Source organism: Littorina saxatilis, linkage group LG2 (genome assembly GCF_037325665.1).
Source record: "Littorina saxatilis isolate snail1 linkage group LG2, US_GU_Lsax_2.0, whole genome shotgun sequence".
NCBI lineage: Eukaryota > Metazoa > Mollusca > Gastropoda > Littorinimorpha > Littorinidae > Littorina > Littorina saxatilis.
The window spans coordinates 8681739-8702794 of record NC_090246.1 but is presented as its reverse complement, the minus strand read 5'-3'; the positions used below and the strand labels follow the sequence as shown (position 1 = coordinate 8702794).

At 43.2% G+C, this 21056-nt stretch overlaps 1 protein-coding gene across 1 annotated transcript in view; it reads right to left on the bottom strand.

The window, feature by feature from the left end:
* Positions 1-250: 250 nt before the first annotated feature.
* The window catches only part of LOC138960491 (voltage-dependent calcium channel gamma-5 subunit-like), a 40650-nt gene continuing 19844 nt past the window's right edge, over positions 251-21056 (bottom strand). Inside the window, exon 5 of the mRNA XM_070332396.1 lies at positions 251-555. Coding sequence (XP_070188497.1) covers positions 251-555 — 305 coding nt within the window. The remainder of the gene's footprint in view (positions 556-21056) is intronic.

Below are 21056 nucleotides of genomic sequence, written 5' to 3'. Positions count from 1 at the left end.
GAATCGTGTGCAGTCACGGGAAAACATAACAGGGATATGAAAACCACCCCTCCCATGATTCACCAACTCAGGGTTCACTTTCTCCTCCAAAGAAGACCACCGCACCTCAGTTTTGTTGTGTAATATGTGATCACTGGCTAGTCTCAAGAGGTCACAGTAGGGTTCTGAACACCACACCTCATTTCACTTTCACCTCCAGAGAAGACCACCAACCTCAGTTTTGTGGTGTACGGTGTTCACTGTCCAAGTCTCAAGAGATCACAGCAGGGTTCTGAACACCACACCTGCCATGATACAAGAACTCAGGGTCCACTTTCTCCTCAAGTCCAGGAATGATCCTCATCATCTCCTCAATCTTTTCGTAGCGTTTGAGGAAGAGCGTCACTCCCACCACGGCGGCCATTTCAGATGCCAGGAAACCCACGCCAGCCGTGAAGAAGGACCAGCCGTACGCGTAACTGAATCCGCCTTCTTCTTGCATGGTGCTGGTGCGGTACCCGACCTCGTCATTCACTGCTGAGATGTAGAGAATCATGCCCACTGCCAGCGCCAAGCCTGCAACATAGAGGGGAGGAGTCAGTTGGACTGGGTCAGTTGGAGAGGGTCAGTGGTGCTTACGGGAACATGCCCCTAATGGTGCAACCGTGAGGTCGTTAAAAAACATGTATGAACTGTTGGGCCTGGAATATGGAATATATAAAGTTACAGATACCCTGCATCATCCTCTTCATTTCACTGCTGAGATGTAGAGAATCAAGCCTGCAACATGCAGTAAAGGGTCACTGGGAGCGGTCCAGTGGTGCATGGACTACTGCACAGAAGAGATCACGAGGTACAGATACCCTGCGTCGTCTTCTGCTTTTAACTGCTGAGATGTAAAGGATTATACCTACTGCCAGTGCTAGACCAGCAACATGGAAAATAGGGTAGTGGTGCATGACCTGATGGGCCAGGAATACAGAAGAGATCACTAGTTGCATGCATCCTCCTCTGCATTCCACGGCTGAGATGAAAAGGTTATATTATTCCTACTGCCAACGCTAGACCTGCAATGTAGAACAGATAGTTAGTTAAGGAAGAACATCATAGTTCAATAAGTTCGACCTGAAGACCGTGGTGTTTAAGAAGATCCTGCCCAGTTATAAGACTACACATTGGTGGAGGACGTAGGATACAGCTCTAGCTTAATTGTGGACATCAGAACGAGGCTTCTTGCCACCTCCTTCTTTGTCCATCTGCTTCCAAGATCAATAACTACCGGTGGATATTTCGTTATGTATTGATTGGACATTGGATGTCCCTTCTTTGAGTCATGTGACGTCAGAGGCCTACAAAACTTCATATTAATTTGGGCGTTTCAGGTTGACCGACACTTCAAAGGAACTACAAAACACACGTCATGTGTTTGATTGCATGTGTGTGCTCGTTCAATCGTCAAAACAACAACAAAGTCAGTACCTGAAAGGAATTCGATCGATACATAAATGTTATTTGCGTTTTTGACCAAAATATGACATTTTACACAGATCTCGACAGTCATTGTTCACCTTGACCGCTATCGCGGTCTCGGAGTGCAATGACTGTCTCGATCTGTGTAAAATGTCATATTTTGATCAAAAACGCAAATAACGTATAATGTCTATGATTAAACGTTCCAGCAGCTAACCTTATTTTATTATTCTTGATTTTTGAACGTTAGCAGCCGGCCCGTTTCGAATCAATTTGAGAAATTGTTGAACGTTAGCAGTATTTTGGGTCGATCTCTTTCAGACAGCTGATAACATAGTTCTTTCGGGTTGCAGAAAGCTTACACCTTACGAGGGACAAGCCTACGAGCGAAGTCATTTGCAATTCCTGCTGGTCCACTAAAAACGAGAAAGATAAAACAGGCAGCCTATTACCCCGCATTTCCCAAAACCAGGCCCGGCCAGGATTCAAACAACACATCAAACCGAACTAAAAACCACGCGAGTCATCCCCAGGAGACTTGAAATGCAAAACAGCTAACCCGCGTGCATGCATATTTCGCACCAAAGACGTGAAAACAGATCCTAAACAGAGAGCGGTTAATCAAATCAAGGCAGTTTGATGAATCGGAGTGCACAGCCACATGTTTCAAAAACTCACCCATTTGCTCCAAAGGGCACGCCATAACGCAATTATGTACGGAATGAAATGGGTGCCGGAATGCCGTGTGATATCTGTGGTAAAAGTAAGAGGAGACAGGGGCGGACAATTCCCCACGGCTGTCTGCTGACCTGCTGACTTGCACGAACTTTGTATCGAAGCTTTATGGGGGGTCTCCGTGTCCCTGACGTTCACGAAGAACAATGCCATCAAGTTTGCTCAACAGACAAGCAAGGAGCAGAGAGAACTGAACTCGTAAACCCTGATATGTAAATCTGTACAAAAAACAACAAAATCAATCAAAATTAATTGAACAGCTAAAATAAATATATTTGTGTATAAAATAATCTTGCAGACATGGTTCTATGTTAATTGCACAGCTTGGTTAAGGACAGAATCTTGAACTTATTGATGTCGAAGAGGACAGCAAACAGAACCCAAACGGCAAGGCGCAACTCGTCAGCTTTTGGCAAGTGCGAAAGAATACTACCGGAAAGCCGACAAGTGGACAAAGCCAGTGCTTTTGGCGAAACGGCCACACATAGCTGGTGCTGGAATCTTTTCCTCCACACAATGTTGCTCCAACCATTTCGTGCCAGGAAACCGCTTGTAATTTGTGTGGGCAGGACCGTACAATCAGTTTACACTCATCAAAAAAAGTTAAGGATCACTTTTTTACAAGCACGCCACACAAAACAGACAAGACCGAATTCTTTCATTTAATTTTTTTTTTAATATAATTGAACAACCAAGGAGTAATGACACACAAAGCAAAGATCGAACGCGGCAGCGACAATTTAGCTAGAGTGTGTCAAACGTGACAATCCTCGAAAATGGAATTCACAACAATGTGAATCAGTGTCAATAACGCGTGTGCCCTCCGTTGTGTGCCAGGTATTCAACACATTGTTGGCGCATGGAGTGGATCAGGTTGCATATGAATGGTCTGGGAACTCCATTCCACTCCTGCTGGAGCCATTGCAGCAGTTGACCCAGATTGGCAGGAGGAGGGTGATGTTGCTGTACCCGACGACAAAGCTCGTCCCACATGTGCTCTATGGGGTTCAGGTCCGGGCTGTTGGCTGGCCACAGCATCCTGTTGACCCTGGCCTGCTGGATGAAGGTGTTTACAGCTGCAGAGCGATGGGGAGGTGCGTTGTCATCCTGAAGAATCGCACGAGGGCCGATCGCTTGGAGGGCTGGAACGACCAGGGGTTGCAGGATCTCATTCTGGTAGCGGACACCTGTCAAGTTGCCCAATACATGGTACAGAGGTGTCCTTAGACGGGTGCTGATCCCTCCCCAGACAATCACAGAGCCTCCGCCAAAACGATGTCGTTCCAGAACAGCGCCTTCTGAGAAGCGCTCTCCGCTACGCCTCCACACTCGGATGCGACCATCAGCAGGTTCCAAGCAAAAGCGGGACTCATCTGTAAACAACACCTGAGCCCACTGCTGACGTTGCCACCTCACATGTTGAGTGCACCAGGCTCGGCGAGCTGCTCGGTGATTAGCAGTCATGTTTGTTCCTCGGACTGGACGCCTTGCACGCAAGCCAAAGTTATGTAAGCGGTTTCGGATCGTCTAACCACTAACAACAGTGTTGGTGGTAGCTTGTAGGCGTTGCCTAATGTTGTTTGCCGTAGCCATTCTTTGTTGCATGGCCTGCCTCTGAATGAAGCGATCCTCTCTTTGTGTGGTGACTCTGGGCCGACCAGAACGTTGTCGCTCCTGCACTCTTCCAGTTGCGTGGAATCTCTGTTTTAGTCTGATGATGACAGAGGGAGCCACTGCAAGCCTCTGGGCCACTTGCCTGGCAGCAACACCGTCTTGTAGCCATCCTATTGCCCTTCCTCTATCCAAATCGCTCAGTTTTCTTCGTGGGGGCATGTTGCTACTGTGCATAATTGTGTCAGCGTGTCAACCTTTAAACACAAGCTGGTGAGCGATGTTCATAGCCAGGACCCTGTTGTAGCACGTGCATCACAACCTTTTGCCCTGGCATGCGTTCCGCAAATTTCATGGGGCTCTAAAAAACACCCCTTTTCTTCCAAAATACAGAAGCTTTTGAGAAGTCCCACAAAGGGAAATAACTGTGCCTGCCAAACAAAATTCGAGGTCAAGACTCATTGTTCGTTTGTTAATTCAAACACATTAATCTTTTAATTATTATGTCGATGTTTAATTTTTTGGCAATTTTTTATGATTAGATCCGTTTTTTCAACCGATCCTTAACTTTTTTTGAATAGTGTATGTCAGACAAACAAATCCTTTCACGGCCAGGGATCAGGCATGGGAATTGTCCGCCGAAATGTTTTTTGTTTCGCCGAAAAAGCAAAAGTGTCCGCCGAAAAAATAAATAGGGGAGGCAAAAATGGTTCTGAAAACTGAATTTAAAGGCAAACTTGGAGCTCAGATGACACCAAATTCCACTATTTGGGTTCTTTGGAGAAACACATTTCCGGGGGAGCATGCCCCCGGACCCCGGAAGCGCCGTCGACTTTGATATTACTTACAAATGTTCAGTCTTTTTAACTTTGTTCAATTCCCATGCCTGAGGGATGTAGTGCAGATATTTACTTATAATTGTGCCGTCTGATGGTCACGGACTTATTGAGAGGCCAAGACTCCATGGCACAGAGAGTTGGTTGTTGTTTGTAATGTCCCTTCAACCGAAATGGGTATGCGGGATCGTGGCACAGAGAGTTGGTTGTTGTTTTTAATGTCCTTTCAACCGAAATGGGTATGCGGGATCGTGGCACAGAGAGTTGGTTGCTGTTTTTAATGTCCTTTCAACCGAAATGGGTATGCGGGATCGTGGCACAGAGAGTTGGTTGTTGTTTTTAATGTCCTTTCAACCGAAATGGGTATGCGAGATCGTGGCACAGAGAGTTGGTTGCTGTTTTTAATGTCCTTTCAACCGAAATGGGTATGCGGGATCGTGGCACAGAGAGTTGGTTGCTGTTTTTAATGTCCTTTCAACCGAAATGGGTATGCGGGATCGTGGCACAGAGAGTTGGTTGTTGTTTTTAATGTCCTTTCAACCGAAATGGGTATGCGAGATCGTGGCACAGAGAGTTGATTGCTGTTTTTAATGTCCTTTCAACCGAAATGGGTATGCGGGATCGTGGCACAGAGAGTTGGTTGCTGTTTTTAATGTCCTTTCAACCGAAATGGGTATGCGGGATCGTGGCACAGAGAGTTGGTTGTTGTTTGTAATGTCCCTTCAACCGAAATGGGTATGCGGGATCGTGGCACAGAGCGTCCGTGGTAAACAAGCCAGGTCCAATTCTGGCCACGTAATGCCTTTCGTGACTGTTCTGCATTTTGTGCGTGCGAGTGGGATGGGTCATCTTTTGCAAGGCAAAAACGGCTCATTGCGTGTTTTGTACATGAACAGTACACTGATCTGATTGGCTAATTTTCTACCCCGACCGGACGCTTATTCACTTCTTCGGTGCGAAGAAAAAGTTTGCTCATGCGTCTACGAACCTAGATGGAAAATACCCCGTCGATTCATTTTGGCACAATTGCTCTATTCCGCACAAGCAAGTGCGGCGTGAAAAGCGGGCATTCTGGAAAGGTGCCGATCGTGGTATGCGCTCTTCCTAATATGAAACGAAACGGTGCCTACACCAGAAATCTCACGAGAGTTTCAATTCCCATAGCGTCTGTGCGGGTGACTGGTCTATTCCCGTCCCGGTTAGAGCATATGGTTTCTCGTCATGGCGCACACTAGTGGAATGATTTGCTGCGATCCTGATAGGTGCCGGTTTTATTCCTGAAATGGCTAGTATGCGTTGTTCCTGTTGTGGGACAAAATGGTGTCTACCTCGGCATTCCCATTGGAGAGTTGCAATTCACATTTAGTCTGTGCAGGTGGCATGCCATTTATTCCCGTACCGGTTAGATAATATGGTTTCTCATCATGGCGCACACTAGTGGAATGGTTTGTTGTTATCCTAATAAGAGCCCGAAAGGTGCTGATAGTAGTATGCGCTGTTCCTGAAATGGGACGAAACTGTGCCTAAAACGGCATTCCCATCTGTGAGTTGTAATTCCCATAGTAGCTATGCAGGTGGCTCGTACATGGTTATTTACTCCCGTACCGGTTAGCTATATGGTTTTTCGTCACGTTGCACACTCGTGGATTTTGCTCTATCCTGATCAATTCTGATTTTATTCCTGAAAGGTGCTGATAGTAGTATGCGCTGTTCCTGACATGGGACGATACTGAGCCTAACACGACATTCCTATCTGTGAGTTGCAATTCCCATAACATCTGTGCAGGTAACTGGTAATTTATTTTCGTACCGGTTAGCTGTATGGTTTCTAGTCACGTTGCACACTCATATGGCATGAGTTTTTGCTATCCTGATAGGTGCCGGTTTTATTCCCGAAAGGAGCTGATAGAAGTATGTGTTGTTCCTAATGTGGGACGGAACTGTGCCTTACACGACATTCCCATCTGTGAGTTAATTCCCATAGCATCTTACAGGTGACTAGTGATGTATTTCCGAACCAGTAAGCTATATGGTTTCTCGTCATGTTTCACACTCGTGGAATGAATTTTTGCTATCCTGATAAGTGCCGGTTTTATTCCTGAAAGGAGCTGAGAGTAGTATGCGTTGTTCCTATTGTGGAACGAAACGGTGCCTACCTCGGCACCGGTGCCTACTAAAGACAGCTCCGAAAGCACCTCTCTAACGACTAAGTCGGTGTACAGTTTGTGCGAATGTGTGTGAGGATGTGTGAAAGAGAAAGTGTATAGTATGCTTCCATTAACAAGCACACTTTTGAATTTTTTTAATATTTTTATTTTGTTATACTTTTCCCTACATAATTTTGTTTTATTTGAATTTTTGTGTGTGATTTATTTTTTATTTTTTATTCTTCAAATAATGTGTTCTTTGTTTCATGTGTGTATTATAGTAGGGACTAGCTGTAAGAAAGGACCATATGGACCTAATGCTATCATCCCTCGGTAATAAAGTTTTCGAGTTCGAGTTCGAGTTCGAGTTCCTATTGGAGAGTTGCAATTCCCATTGAGTCTGTGCTGGTGGCAGGTCATTAATTCCCGTCCCGGTTATGAAATACGGTTTAGCGCCATACTACACACTTATGGAATGGGTTTTGGATGGTGCAATTGAAAACAAAAAAAGATTTCCAACTTTTTTCTGTTGTTGTTGTTGTTGTTTCATGACAATTGTTTCTAAGATGCAGTCCTTATTCCAACAACATTTCCGACAACACAGCAGAATGTCAAAACTACAGATGATTTTTACATTTAGTCAAGTTTTGACTAAATGTTTTAACATAGAGGGGGAATCGAGACGAGGGTCGTGGTGTATGTGTGTGTGTCTGTCTGTCTGTCTGTGCGTGTGTGTGTGTAGAGCGATTCAGACCAAACTACTGGACCGATCTGTATGAAATGTGACATGAGAGTTCCTGGGAATGATATCCCCGGATGTTTTTTTCTTTTTTTCGATAAATACTTTTGATGACGTCATATCCGGCTTTTTGTAAAGGTTGAGGCGGCACTGTCACACCCTCATTTTTCCATCAAATTGATTGACATTTTTGTAAAGCAATTTTCGACGAAGGCCGGACTTTGGTATTGCATTTCAGCTTGGTGGCTTAAACATTAATTAATGACTTTGGTAATTAAATATCTGAAAATTGTAATAATTTGTTTTTTTTATATAAAAACGATCCAAATTTACGTTCATCTTATTCTACATCATTTCCTGATTCCAAAAACATATAAATATGTTATATTTGGATTAAAAACAAGCTCTGAAAATTAAAAATATAAAAATTATGATCAAAATTAAATTTCCGAAATCGATTTAAAAACAATTTCATCTTATTCCTTGTCAGTTCCTGATTCCAAAAACATATAGTTATGATATGTTTGGATTAAAAACACGCTCACAAAGTTAAAACGAAGAGAGGAAAAGAAAAGCGTGCTATGAAGCACAGCGCAACCGCTACCTCGCCAAACAGGCTCGTCACTTTTACTGCCTTTTGCACTAGCGGCGGACTACGTTCGGTTTCATTCTGTGAGTTCCACAGCTTGACTAAATGTAGTAATTTCGCCTTACGCGACTTGTTTTTCTTCCGAAAAACATGTTTCACACCCATTATATTTGTTGTTCTAACTCACCTACACCAAAAAGTCGGTATGACGAAATACCTTATCATGGGTGGGACTGAAAAATGTCATGAATCCTAAACCTCAACCGAACCAACAAACAACAACAAAACAAACAAAAAAAGAGAAAAAAAGGCCATAATCGAATCCGGTTTTCATATACCGGAAGAATCCCACCCATGCCTTATTCACTAACCAGAACGGGAAGAAATGATCTGCCACCTACACTGACGTTATAAGAAGGACTGTAAAAAAGAAAAAGAAAAAAAAGGACTGTTTGTTTAAACACTGAGAGGTGAACAAGGTGGTTACTTCATGTACGTAGGCTCGCGCCTCTCTAGTGACAGCTTTCCATAAAGCCAACACTTGTGCCTCGCACGTGCGTCAAAAACCCATCACAGATGTGTGCAATATGCAAGAACCCGTATTCCCCAACCGGGATGGGAATAAATGATCTGCCACCTGCATTGACGCTATGGGTATTGCAATTCTCACATGGTGCTGCCGTTTCGTTCTATATGAGGAACAACGTATGCCACAATCAGCACCTTTTAGAAATAAAATTCGGCACCTTTCCAGAAGAACAAATTGAAAAGTGTCCGACTGGACGAAGAACCGTATTCCCCTATCTGGGAGAGGAATAGATAACTTACCACCAGCACTGACGCAATGCGTGTTGTAACTCCCAAATGGGACTGCACGGTCTCGTTCCACATTAGCAACAACCTTTTCCGCTATCAGCAATTTGTGGAATGGGTGTCCAAAGTTATTGTAACTTTTTAGAAATGAGAAATGAAAAAGTTCATTCCACAACTGTTCGACATTATCAGAATCCGAATTCCCTTACCGGGACGGGGATAACTGGCCTGTCACCCGCACTGACGCTATGGGTAATCCATGCAGCAATTCTCGAACAGGACTGGCGTGGTGATCTCAGCACCGTTTCGTTTCGCACCAGAAATAACAGATACCGTTATCATCACATTTAGGAAAGTAAAACACAAACTCTATTCCATAAGTGTACAACATGACAAGAAAGTGTATTCCCTTGCCACGAGACTAAATGACCTGCTTCCTGTTCTGACGCTATGCATATATGGGTATTGTTACTTTGAAATGGGACTGGCACAGCAAGCTCCGTATCGTTCCGTGTCAGAAACAGCGCATGCCACTATCGGCATTTTTACAGGAATGACGATTTTTCACGCTGTTGTCGCCTGCACGGAATGGAATCTGCGGGGGCATGTTAGACATGTGGGAGTTTATGACAGCTCGTATCATCGACATAGGCCCTTGAAAATGGTGGTATTTGGGTTGTGGAGGGGGCATAGGATTGATGTGTGTGCGTGTGTGTGTGTGTGTGTGTGTTTGTGTGTGTGTGTGTGTGTGTGTTATATTTGTGTGTGTGTGTGTGTGTGTGTGTATATGTATATGTGTGTGTGTGTGTTTGTGTGTGTATATATATATATATATATGTGTACGGTGTGTGTGTGTGTGTGTGTGTGTGTGTGTGTGTGTGTGTTTGTGTGCGCGTGCGTGCATGCGCTCTCTCTTGCCAAATACTATCACAGGGGATACAGTATTCTTAGGCAGAACTCACACTCCACCCAAGCGCCAGCCACCCAGTGTAAAGTGCCTGTGGAGTGTATGGATCTATGGAGACACTGTCTGGTGCCACTATATCCTAGTCTAAAGCGACTGTGCCAAAATGGATTGCCGTTGTGTTTTCTGTCTTGGTATGTATGTAGAAAAGGACATTCTGTTCAAGTATCAGACATGTCTTTCAAGGCGCGTGGGCTGTAAGTAGTCTGTTGTGTTGTCTGGAATTATGCTGCAAAATGGATCGGCGTGGTGTTTTCTATCTTGGTAGGCAGACGAACAAGTAAACCCGTTGTGAGTGTCAGACAGGTCTGAAGGGTCTGGGGTCTGGATACTCCACTGTGATGTCGGAAATTGCACGGATAGAGTTAACGAGACTGAGACTGTGACTGGGACGGAACTTTATTTGTCAAGGATAAAGATTTAAGGCTTTGCCTTTTCTTACAATCTGTCCTTGGACGAGTAACAATGAGAGAGACATCTAGGATATATTTTCCCAGACTAAGAAAAAAATTCTTTTTTTCTTCCAAATGCGCGCGTCAAAAACCAATTCCAGTGCAGTATGGGCGCGAAACCGAATTCCTTAACCAGCACGGGAATAATAGACCACCTGCACCGACCTCATGAGAATTGCAACTCCCAAATGAGACTGCCGTGGTAGACACCGTTTCATTCCACAACAGGCACAAAGCATACCCACAGAGATACAGAATGACCAGGTCAGAAGTTCATTAATTAGAAGTGATCAACGACCATTACCTGCAGTCGACGCGCGTCGATACAAGCTCCTATTGGGCTTTCCCAAGAGCCGATGTTAAAAGAAATTGAATGGGTAATTCTTGGAAATCTGTCACTGAACGCATTGAATAATTATGCAACCCTTTGATGAATTCGATATTTCATACACCACTCAAAAGCTTTGGAATAAAGAAAAAGGAATACAAGACAAGAAGTAAGAGTTGAGAAAATAAGAAAAAGTTGAAAGATTTAAGTCGATGTGTAAAATACTCAACCTGTTCAGTTTCTTACTGGACATAATAGCATTTGGTGTGTTCGTGTACATTGTGCAGACATTTGCGATAAAAGACCTTCTATATTTGTTCAGTCTTGGATATTATTGCATCAGACCGGTGGGCAACAAAGCACAAACGCATCAGAACACGTTAATGTCAAGGAGAGGGTTTTGTATACGAAACAAACACAGGGTCACCAGCTCTTAGGTTCGTGAGATAACACAGACTGGAAAGGACGTATTTGTAAACCTTATTTTCCTCTCTTGAGACAGAAAAGCCTGGGCCAACTTGCATTGTAGTGTAAGACAGAAAAGCCTGGGCCAACTTTCATTGCAGTGTAAGACAGAAAAGCCTGGGCCAACTTTCATTGTAGTGTAAGACAGAAAAGCCTGGGCCAACTTTCATTGTAGTGTAAGACAGAAAAGCCTGGGCCAACTTTCATTGTAGTGTAAGACAGAAAAGCCTGGGCCAACTTTCATTGTAGTGTAAGACAAAAAAGCCTGGGCCAACTTTCATTGTAGTGTAAGACAGAAAAGCCTGGGCCAACTTTCATTGTAGTGTAAGACAGAAAAGCCTGGGCCAACTTTCATTCTAGTGTAAGACAGAAAAGCCTGGGCCAACTTTCATTGTTGTGTAAGACAGAAAAGCCTGGGCCAACTTTCATTGCAGTGTAAAACAGAAAAGCCTGGGCCAGCTTTCATTGTAGTGTAAGACAGAAAAGCCTGGGCCAACTTTCATTGTAGTGTAAGACAGAAAAGCCTCGGCCAACTTTCATTGTAGTGTAAGACAGAAAAGCCTGGGCCAACTTTCATTGTAGTGTAAGACAGAAAGGCCTGGGCCAACTTTCATTGTAGTGTAAGACAGAAAAGCCTGGGCCAACTTTCATTGTAGTGTAAGACAGAAAAGCCTGGGCCAACTTTCATTGTAGTGTAAGACAGAAAAGCCTGGGCCAACTTTCATTGTAGTGTAAGACAGAAAAGCCTGGGCCAACTTGCATTGTAGTGTAAGACAGAAAAGCCTCGGCCAACTTTCATTGTAGTGTAAGACAGAAATGCCGGGGATGGCATACAATTTCTAAGACATTTGGTTTCTCATTTTAGCAATAAGAATAACAACAATCCAGAAACAGATAGACTGCAACGTTCCAACATTCACAATCAAAAAACAAGAATGGAACGTTTTGTTGTGTCTATAATAAACGTTGGAACGTTTTGTTGTGTCTATAATAAACGTTGTAACGTTTTGTTGTGTCTATAATAAACGTTGTAACGTTTTGTTGTGTCTATAATAAACGTTGTAACGTTTTGTTGTGTCTATAATAAACGTTGTAACGTTTGTTGTGTCTATAATAAACGTTGTAACGTTTTGTTGTGTCTATAATAAACGTTGTAACGTTTTGTTGTGTCTATAATAAACGTTGGAACGTTTTGTTGTGTCTATAATAAACGTTGGAACGTTTTGTTGTGTCTATAATAAACGTTGGAACGTTTTGTTGTGTCTATAATAAACGTTGGAACGTTTTGTTGTGTCTATAATAAACGTTGTAACGTTTTGTTGTGTCTATAATAAACGTTGTAACGTTTTGTTGTGTCTATAATAAACGTTGTAACGTTTTGTTGTGTCTATAATAAACGTTGTAACGTTTTGTTGTGTCTATAATAAACGTTGTAAAGTTTGTTGTGTCTATAATAAACGTTGTAACGTTTTGTTGTGTCTATAATAAACGTTGTAAACTTTGGTGTGTCTATAATAAACGTTGTAACGTTTTGTTGTGTCTATAATAAACGTTGTAACGTTTTGTTGTGTCTATAATAAACGTTGTAAAGTTTGTTGTGTCTATAATAAACGTTGTAAAGTTTGTTGTGTCTATAATAAACGTTGTAACGTTTTGTTGTGTCTATAATAAACGTTGTAAAGTTTGTTGTGTCTATAATAAACGTTGTAAAGTTTGTTGTGTCTATAATAAACGTTGTAAAGTTTGTTGTGTCTATAATAAACGTTGTAACGTTTTGTTGTGTCTATAATAAACGTTGTAAAGTTTGTTGTGTCTATAATAAACGTTGTAAAGTTTGTTGTGTCTATAATAAACGTTGTAAAGTTTGTTGTGTCTATAATAAACGTTGTAACGTTTTGTTGTGTCTATAATAAACGTTGTAAAGTTTGTTGTGTCTATAATTTAAGTTATTGAGACATCCCAGTGCACTAAGGGATTTATAGAGCAAATCGAGAAAATGTATTATTGAACGAAGCACATAGCGCTGAGTTCAATAATTATTTTCGAGATTTGCTCTATAAATACCTTAGTGCACTGGGATTGTTTCAATAACGATATTGTCAGTACCGTCATAGAAAAAAGAAAATTCCAAACGCACATTTTGCAACGCGCATTTGAATAGGCACAACTGTGTGGTCAGGTCGTGTTCAGTAAAGATCTACTTTTGTGTGGGGTGTCTCAAGTGTGTCGTGCTTTCGTCACACGCATTTTAATTTCTGTTGGTAAATTCCAGTGTAGCGTTAAGCTGAACAGTGATGATCTTTCAGAGAGACCTCATTTGAACTCGGAGAAAGGACTTCGTTATTTGCGATTCGAAACCTCCAGTCGAGCTTCGACGGATTGACTGTGCGGAGTGACTCCCCTTGAATTGACTCGAAGCGAGACTCGACGGTTTGCACATTTTCAAAACAAATGTGGCATATTTCTCGTGTTGTATCTTCACTCATCGGGGAGTCTGATACTAAATATGAACGGTAAGAATGCTCTGAACCCTACACGTATTATATCCCCATCGTTTTTTCGTTCACATTTGCCCAACATGTTAATTTGCTGAGCGGGGTTAATGTCGTCTGCTAGGCTACCTGGGCGAACCACTGCAGTCTGCACTGAGTCTGCACCAGGGACGTATATTAGAGGTCTATGGTCTGCACGCATGAGGCTGGCTGTTAATAAGTCTTATATATGGTAAGAACGTTCTGAACCCTACACGTTTTCGATTACGATTGTTCTTGCCTTGAAATAATAATTCGGAAACCATTCATTTACTGAACTGATGTAGTCGTATTTCTGTGTAGTCTGCTACAGAGTCGATCGAGTCAGTCTTCCAAACAAGTCTAGCTGGTACGTTATCGGAATAACACTTGTGTTTTCTGTTAGCCGCTGGGAATTGTATACTAACTCATCATTTGGTAATGTGGATGATAAGCTACATGTCACTAACACGGCATATGAGAAGAATCTATGCAAGTCGGCGAAAATTAGATGAAACACAGCGGCTTCTATTTTTAGATCAGTGGCACTGGCACAGGCACATGCAATCTGTCAGAAAAAAACCCACTTCTGCTTTAATTGAGAAGCAGGGAATTTATGGTCATTTGGTATTGTGGAGAATATAAGCTACATGTCATTAATTAATTCTGAGGATGAGCGCACAGTCTCGCTTAGGCAAAGGGCGGAAGAATACCGTTTTAGCGCATCGCCATTAGCCAATCAACTGGTTCACATCAGTCATGTGACACCAGTACTTACTGACAATAAACGTTGGAACGTTTTGTTGTGTCTATAATAAACGTTGGAACGTTTTGTTGTGTCTATAATAAACGTTGGAACGTTTTGTTGTGTCTATAATAAACGTTGGAACGTTTTGTTGTGTCTATAATAAACGTTCCAATTACCTACCATTCTTGTGTTTTGATTCAATAATGATAAAGTCAAACTGCATGACTGTTGTCCCAGTGTCTCTTGGCGCAAAAATATCTTTCTTACCGGGAACAATATCTAATCAATCATCATAGCTCCGTCCAGGTTTTTACGTGGGATTAGATCTTTTCTCCGCTTGGAAACATACCACAAAACGACACCCTGGTGCTTACTCCGCAACGGGGATACTTGCTGTTGCTGAATTACCTGCGACATTAAACCCTGTTCTGTATTGCAAAATTAATGTACACAGAAATCCTCGTCTGCACAGAAATCTGCAAGGAAGTAGTTTTGGCATGCGTAGAAGTGGAAGGACGCTCTTACTTAATGCATTTGCATGGACAGATATGTGATGGTTATCATGACCGTTCACTCAAGGCTAAAGGAACCTTTACAACGAGATTTTAGTGATCGAGGAAGACAAAGATGAAGAGTGATCGGAAGCAGAAGAGTGTAAACGAGTAATACTTGAAAACGAACAGGAAAAGTGGAAATAAACTAAGAAAATATGCAAGAACAGAATGATGTACGCTTCCTAGCCTCGGAAATCGAATCAAACATGTCATTCTTCTGCACACACGGCCAAATCCAACGGAAGACGATGGCCTTTGGACATCCCTCTTCTTCTTATTCTTCGCCTTTTACACTCGGATTCCAGCTCATGAGATGAAGCTGCTGGTCTTCTGTAGAGCCTTTGGACATCGCTACTCACGCTTTGTGCGCATGAGCTGTGGTCAATGAAAAGGTCACGGGAAGAAAATTAGCCAATCAGACCAGGGTACTGTTCCTTTGCGTTCCATGCAACTAACCGTTATTCGCCCTTCATAAGAATTCCTCTCCCACTCTCAGGCACAAAGGGCGGATGAGCCATGAAAGACTGTATTGGCCGGAATTCATTCTGCGCCTCACCCTGGACGTTTGACCCTCAATCAGTCCCTGGTCATCATGCAGACCGCACACGTGTTTGTCTGAACTGCATCCCCGGATGGTGAAAGGCGTTGAGTGTCTGAGGTAAACCCATTTTAGGGTCCTGCCCTGAACGCGAAATACCGTACATCCTGGGACGGCTAAGGACATTGATTGTCTGAGATAAAACCCATTGTTGGGTCCTGCCCTGAAAACGAACTGCATCGTAGGATGGCAAAGGACATTGATTGTCTGAGATAGACCCGTTGTACTGTCCTGCCCTCACGCGGAAAGGTACACGCAGTGTTGCTTTGTCAAGGGGGAGCAATATTGTGTGATGCAAATAAGTCTGGCCCCAGTTAAGTGCCAGATGCAGTGGTGCGGTTATCCTGTTTTACAACCAGAGTTGGTGAACTTACTACCGTTTCTGCATTTGGTAAAATTGAAGCTGTATGACTTCAGTTCCCAAAACCAACCAACTCCATACGAGCTGTAGTTTTCTGTATTTTGAAACCAGTTCAAGTGTTAGCGATTTGCAAATGTACATCAGTTAAAATAAGACTTCCACCAACTTGTCTGCTCCTTAAACAAACGAGAAGAAGAAGAAAACAAGAAATTCCTCCGAGGTAGGAAAAACACCCCCGTCCTTACCATTCTCACTGCCACCAACTGAGAAGGTTATTTCCCTTTGACCATTAATATGTCCCTCTATAAGTCCTTGTAGAATCTTAATCCACCAATAACTCCCTAACCGTGTGTTTGACTGGTCCCAATTTTTGTAAGGACCGTCTCAGGAATGTATAGAACCTGTTCACCAAGTTTGGTGACGATCGGTCCGTTCATTCTTGAGATCTATATGCGAACACAAACACACAAACAAACAAACACATCGACCGAATCCTATACACACCCCTATACCGGGGGTGTAATAAACACAAACGGCGGTTTCAAGGAAGAACAACGTAATAATCTAACCCCAACACACGAGCTGCGATATTGCCACATAGATAAATGTGCGTATAAATGTGCCTGCGTGTCAAATATCCCACACCAATAAAAAGAGTTTGATGTCGTTTTGACGAAAGAAAAGTTCTTCTCAGTCTGTAGTGAATTCTGCTCCGTTCGCAAGCAGCAATAGTCGCGAGCGCCATATTGATATTCATACAGTTGAAATAGATCTACTCTCGTGAGTATCAAGTATTGATTTGACGGAAGTGTGCACTCTTCTTCCATTAACCTAGACGTATGCTTACCTCTTTGTGTGAAGATCAAGTAATAAAGGGAGGTAAGCATCCCAGACACCATTCAGACGTCAGTAAATTGGATTTCTAGGTGAAACAAGTCCCTTGGCGTTCAAGAAAGTACAAAGTATGGAACACATACGCAACTTTCAGCCTAATGCAATTTGGTAAATAAATTTGTTTACCATTATGATTATTACACCCCCGGTATAGGGGTGTGTATAGGATTCGGTCGATGTGTTTGTTTGTTTGTGTGTTTTGTTCGCATATAGATCTCAAGAATGAACGGACCGATCGTCACCAAACTTGGTGAACAGGTTCTATACATTCCTGAGACGGTCCTTACAAAAATTGGGACCAGTCAAACACACGGTTAGGGAGTTATTGGTGGATTAAGATTCTACAAGGACTTATAGAGGGACATATTAATGGTCAAAGGGAAATAACCTTCTCAGTTGGTGGCAGTGAGAATGGTAAGGACGGGGGTGTTTTTCCTACCTCGGAGGAATTTCTTGTTTATTTCTGTTTTTACTCTTACCGAACCTATGCAATCTATTCCATTCTTTTCAATCCAGACAGTGTCCGCTGTTATCACGATCAAAACTCACAACCGTGGGAGTTGTTTTTATTGATTTATTTTCTATTTTCTCTCTCCATTCGTAACAGAAGACTACACCATTCGCACCGAATCAGCCACAAACCTTTCCCCAAACGGCCGCCCCCCCCCCCCCCCCCCATCCTATCTGTTCTTGAGATTAAGAGTTTTCAAGAATCGACCGGCCAGTAACCTAAATCTCTGTGCACACATTCAAGCCAAAATGACGTGATGATCAAGTTCTACGTTACAATATATATATACAAGCTATTGAGAGTTTTCCTAGGATGTGTAAAATGGTGCAAACGCCATATCATTCATAAAGCGGCGTGTTCACGTACTAGGTGGTCATTTGTTCACAATTATGTGTCCTCATACAGAACTGGAGACGCCATTCCAGAATCAGTGAGTTACTTCCCTTCTGAGCTTCCGTCCGCTCTTCCAACAGACGTCGACAACCTCCGTAAACACGCTAGCGACGACAGCCTCGTTGGGATTATCAAGGAGAAGCCCCCAAGATGAATGGTCACTTCGAGGTTTTGACGCGTCGTCAATTTACCATACCGTGCCTCGTTTCGCAAACCGGGTTCTGAGAGAGAGAAACACTAATTTTACGCCCTCACGGCAAAGCCATTTGGGGCATGTTCCCGGGTTTCACCCCGACTTTAGATACACTAGTGCATGCGTGTGTAGGTGGTATCAGCCATCTACACCTATCGCAGAATGACCGTCACACAGGGGGGTGGGGTGGGGTGGGGTGGGGGGAGGGGGGAGGGGGGAGGGGGGCATGGATACCGTCTCTGAGCCTACACATACAGTTGACTCGTGTCCGTCCCGGCCTGGATTCGAACCCGCGACCCTAGAATCACAAGGTCAGTGCTCTACCACCTGAGCTACCCGGGACCCGGCGTTCCTTGTGAAGGGACTCTGCTTGCTTTCTAGCATTTTGAACTCAAGTCCTTGGCCTAGGTACTGACAGAAAAGGGACGTAACCAATTATACATTTAATATTACAAAATGGAATTCGAAGCGGGCACAGTTGACACAGTTTGTGCCATGCAAGATTTACGGCAGCAAATGGTCAATGAAAAAGGTTCAATATGCGGGGACCCAGTTTAGAACTCTGTTTTTCTTCACTCGTTCGCACGTTGCGAGAGAAAGGCGTTGAAGACAGATAGCAGTGATGACACCTCCAGAATTACGATGTCACTTTGTGATGCGTTTCTCTCAGCAGCCCAAAGCCAGCGAGTGTCAGAATATAATGGTTTACGCCAACTTGACCTTGCGACTCCGTCAAACAGCCGCAAACGCTTATTGCATCTTTAGCAAATCTATCAGTGACCGCAGACGGCAGAGTTCAGCATATGACAGACTATTTCACAGTCTAGAAAGCTGGTCCTATTCTTGCCAAGCAGCAGCGTGAACGTTCTTGTATGTCATTTCAAGGGCTGGCTTTAGGTCTCTTTCATCCCTAGATAGCAATGTATTGATAGTGGCTCCACTGCGGATGGGATCGTCTCAGTCTGGCGAAGTAGCAGTTTTAGACACTTCTGTACCTTATTTGGAGACATGAATTCAAGCCCCTTTCACCAACGAAGAGCAATGTATTTATTGATTGTAGCTCTACGGAATTTTGAGGGCTGTTCACATGCATATGGACTGGGTGGCCGAGTGGTAACGCACTTGCGCTCGGAAGCGAGAGGTTGCGAGTTCGACCCTGGGTCAGGGCGTTAGCAATTTTCTTCCCCCTTTCCTAACCTAGGTTGTGGGTTCAAGTGCTAGTCTTCCGGATGAGACGAAAAACCGAGGTCCCTTCGTGTACATTACATTGGGGTGTGCACGTTAAAGATCCCACGATTGACAAAAGAGTCTTTCCTGGCAAAATTGTATTGGCATAGATAAAAATGTCCACCAAAATACCCGTGTGACGTGGAATAATAGGCCGTGAAAAGTAGGATATGCGCCGAAATGGCTGCGATCTGCTGGCCGATGTGAATGCGTGATGTATTGTGTAAAAAAAAGTTCCATCTCACACGGCATAAACAAATCCCTGCGCCTTGAATATGTGCGCAATATAAATTGCATAAAAAAATTTAAAAAAATTAAAATCCCTGCGCTTAGAACTGTACCCACGGAATACGCGCGATATAAGCCTCATATTGATTGATATTGATTGATTGATGCAGAAAGCAAGATATGGATAGTGATACTACGGTATTTAGAAGTTAAGTTCAAGACCTTTCCATCGACCGAAATTAACTTACTGATTGTCATTCTGCGGTATTTCGGAAGGTTTAGTCCAAGTTATTACACCGACACAAAGCACTATATTGATGGTGATTTCACCGACACAAAGCACTATATTGATGGTGATTTCACCGACACAAAGCACTATATTGATGGTGATTACACCGACACAAAGCACTATATTGATGGTGATTACACCGACACAAAGCACTATATTGATGGTGATTACACCGACACAAAGCACTATATTGATGGTGATTACACCGACACAAAGCACTATATTGATGGTGATTACACCGACACAAAGCACTATATTGATGGTGATTACACCGACACAAAGCACTATATTGATGGTGATTACACCGACACAAAGCACTATATTGATGGTGATTACACCGACACAAAGCACTATATTGATGGTGATTTCACCGACACAAAGCACTATATTGATGGTGATTACACCGACACAAAGCACTATATTGATGGTGATTACACCGACACAAAGCACTATATTGATGGTGATTACACCGACACAAAGCACTATATTGATGGTGATTACACCGACACAAAGCACTATATTGATGGTGATTACACCGACACAAAGCACTATATTGATGGTGATTACACCGACACAAAGCACTATATTGATGGTGATTACACCGACACAAAGCACTATATTGATGGTGATTACACCGACACAAAGCACTATATTGATGGTGATTACACCGACACAAAGCACTATATTGATGGTGATTACACCGACACAAAGCACTATATTGATGGTGATTACACCGACACAAAGCACTATATTGATGGTGATTACACCGACACAAAGCACTATATTGATGGTGATTTCACGGCATTTGAAGGGTCAGTCCAAGGTCTTTTCACCGACAGACAGCAATTCACAGACAGTGTCTCCACGGTATCTGAGGGCTTAGTCCAAAGCCCTTTCACTATAGGAAGCAATCTATTGATAGTGGTCCAAACGCTGTGCATGATCGCCCTTTTGATACTGACGGGGAAAGGAGACAAGGCCTGTCAGTGCTGGATTCGATCAGGGATGTTTTCTAGTACAAGAGGAGCTGAAGAATTGTCAGTATTTCGATCGCTTTGGTTCCGACCCTTCGCTTGCCATGTTGAGACTCATGGCCACGGAAGCGTGGTATACCCTCTTCTTCACGCTGTTCTGGAAGATTTGCTATTGGTGATGAGGGATTAACGCGCTCGCGCACATACCTTCCCACAACCAAAGTAACACATACGCACTTACACACACACACGCACGTAGGCACACACTTACACATATACCAAGACACACATATATACATATCGGGGATATAGCTCAGTTGGTAGCGCGCTGGATTTGTATTCAGTTGGCCGCTGTCAGCGCGAGTTCGATCCCAGGTTCGGCGGAAATTTATTTCACAGAGTCAACTTTGTGTGCAGACTCTCTTCGGTGTCCGAACCACCCCCCGTG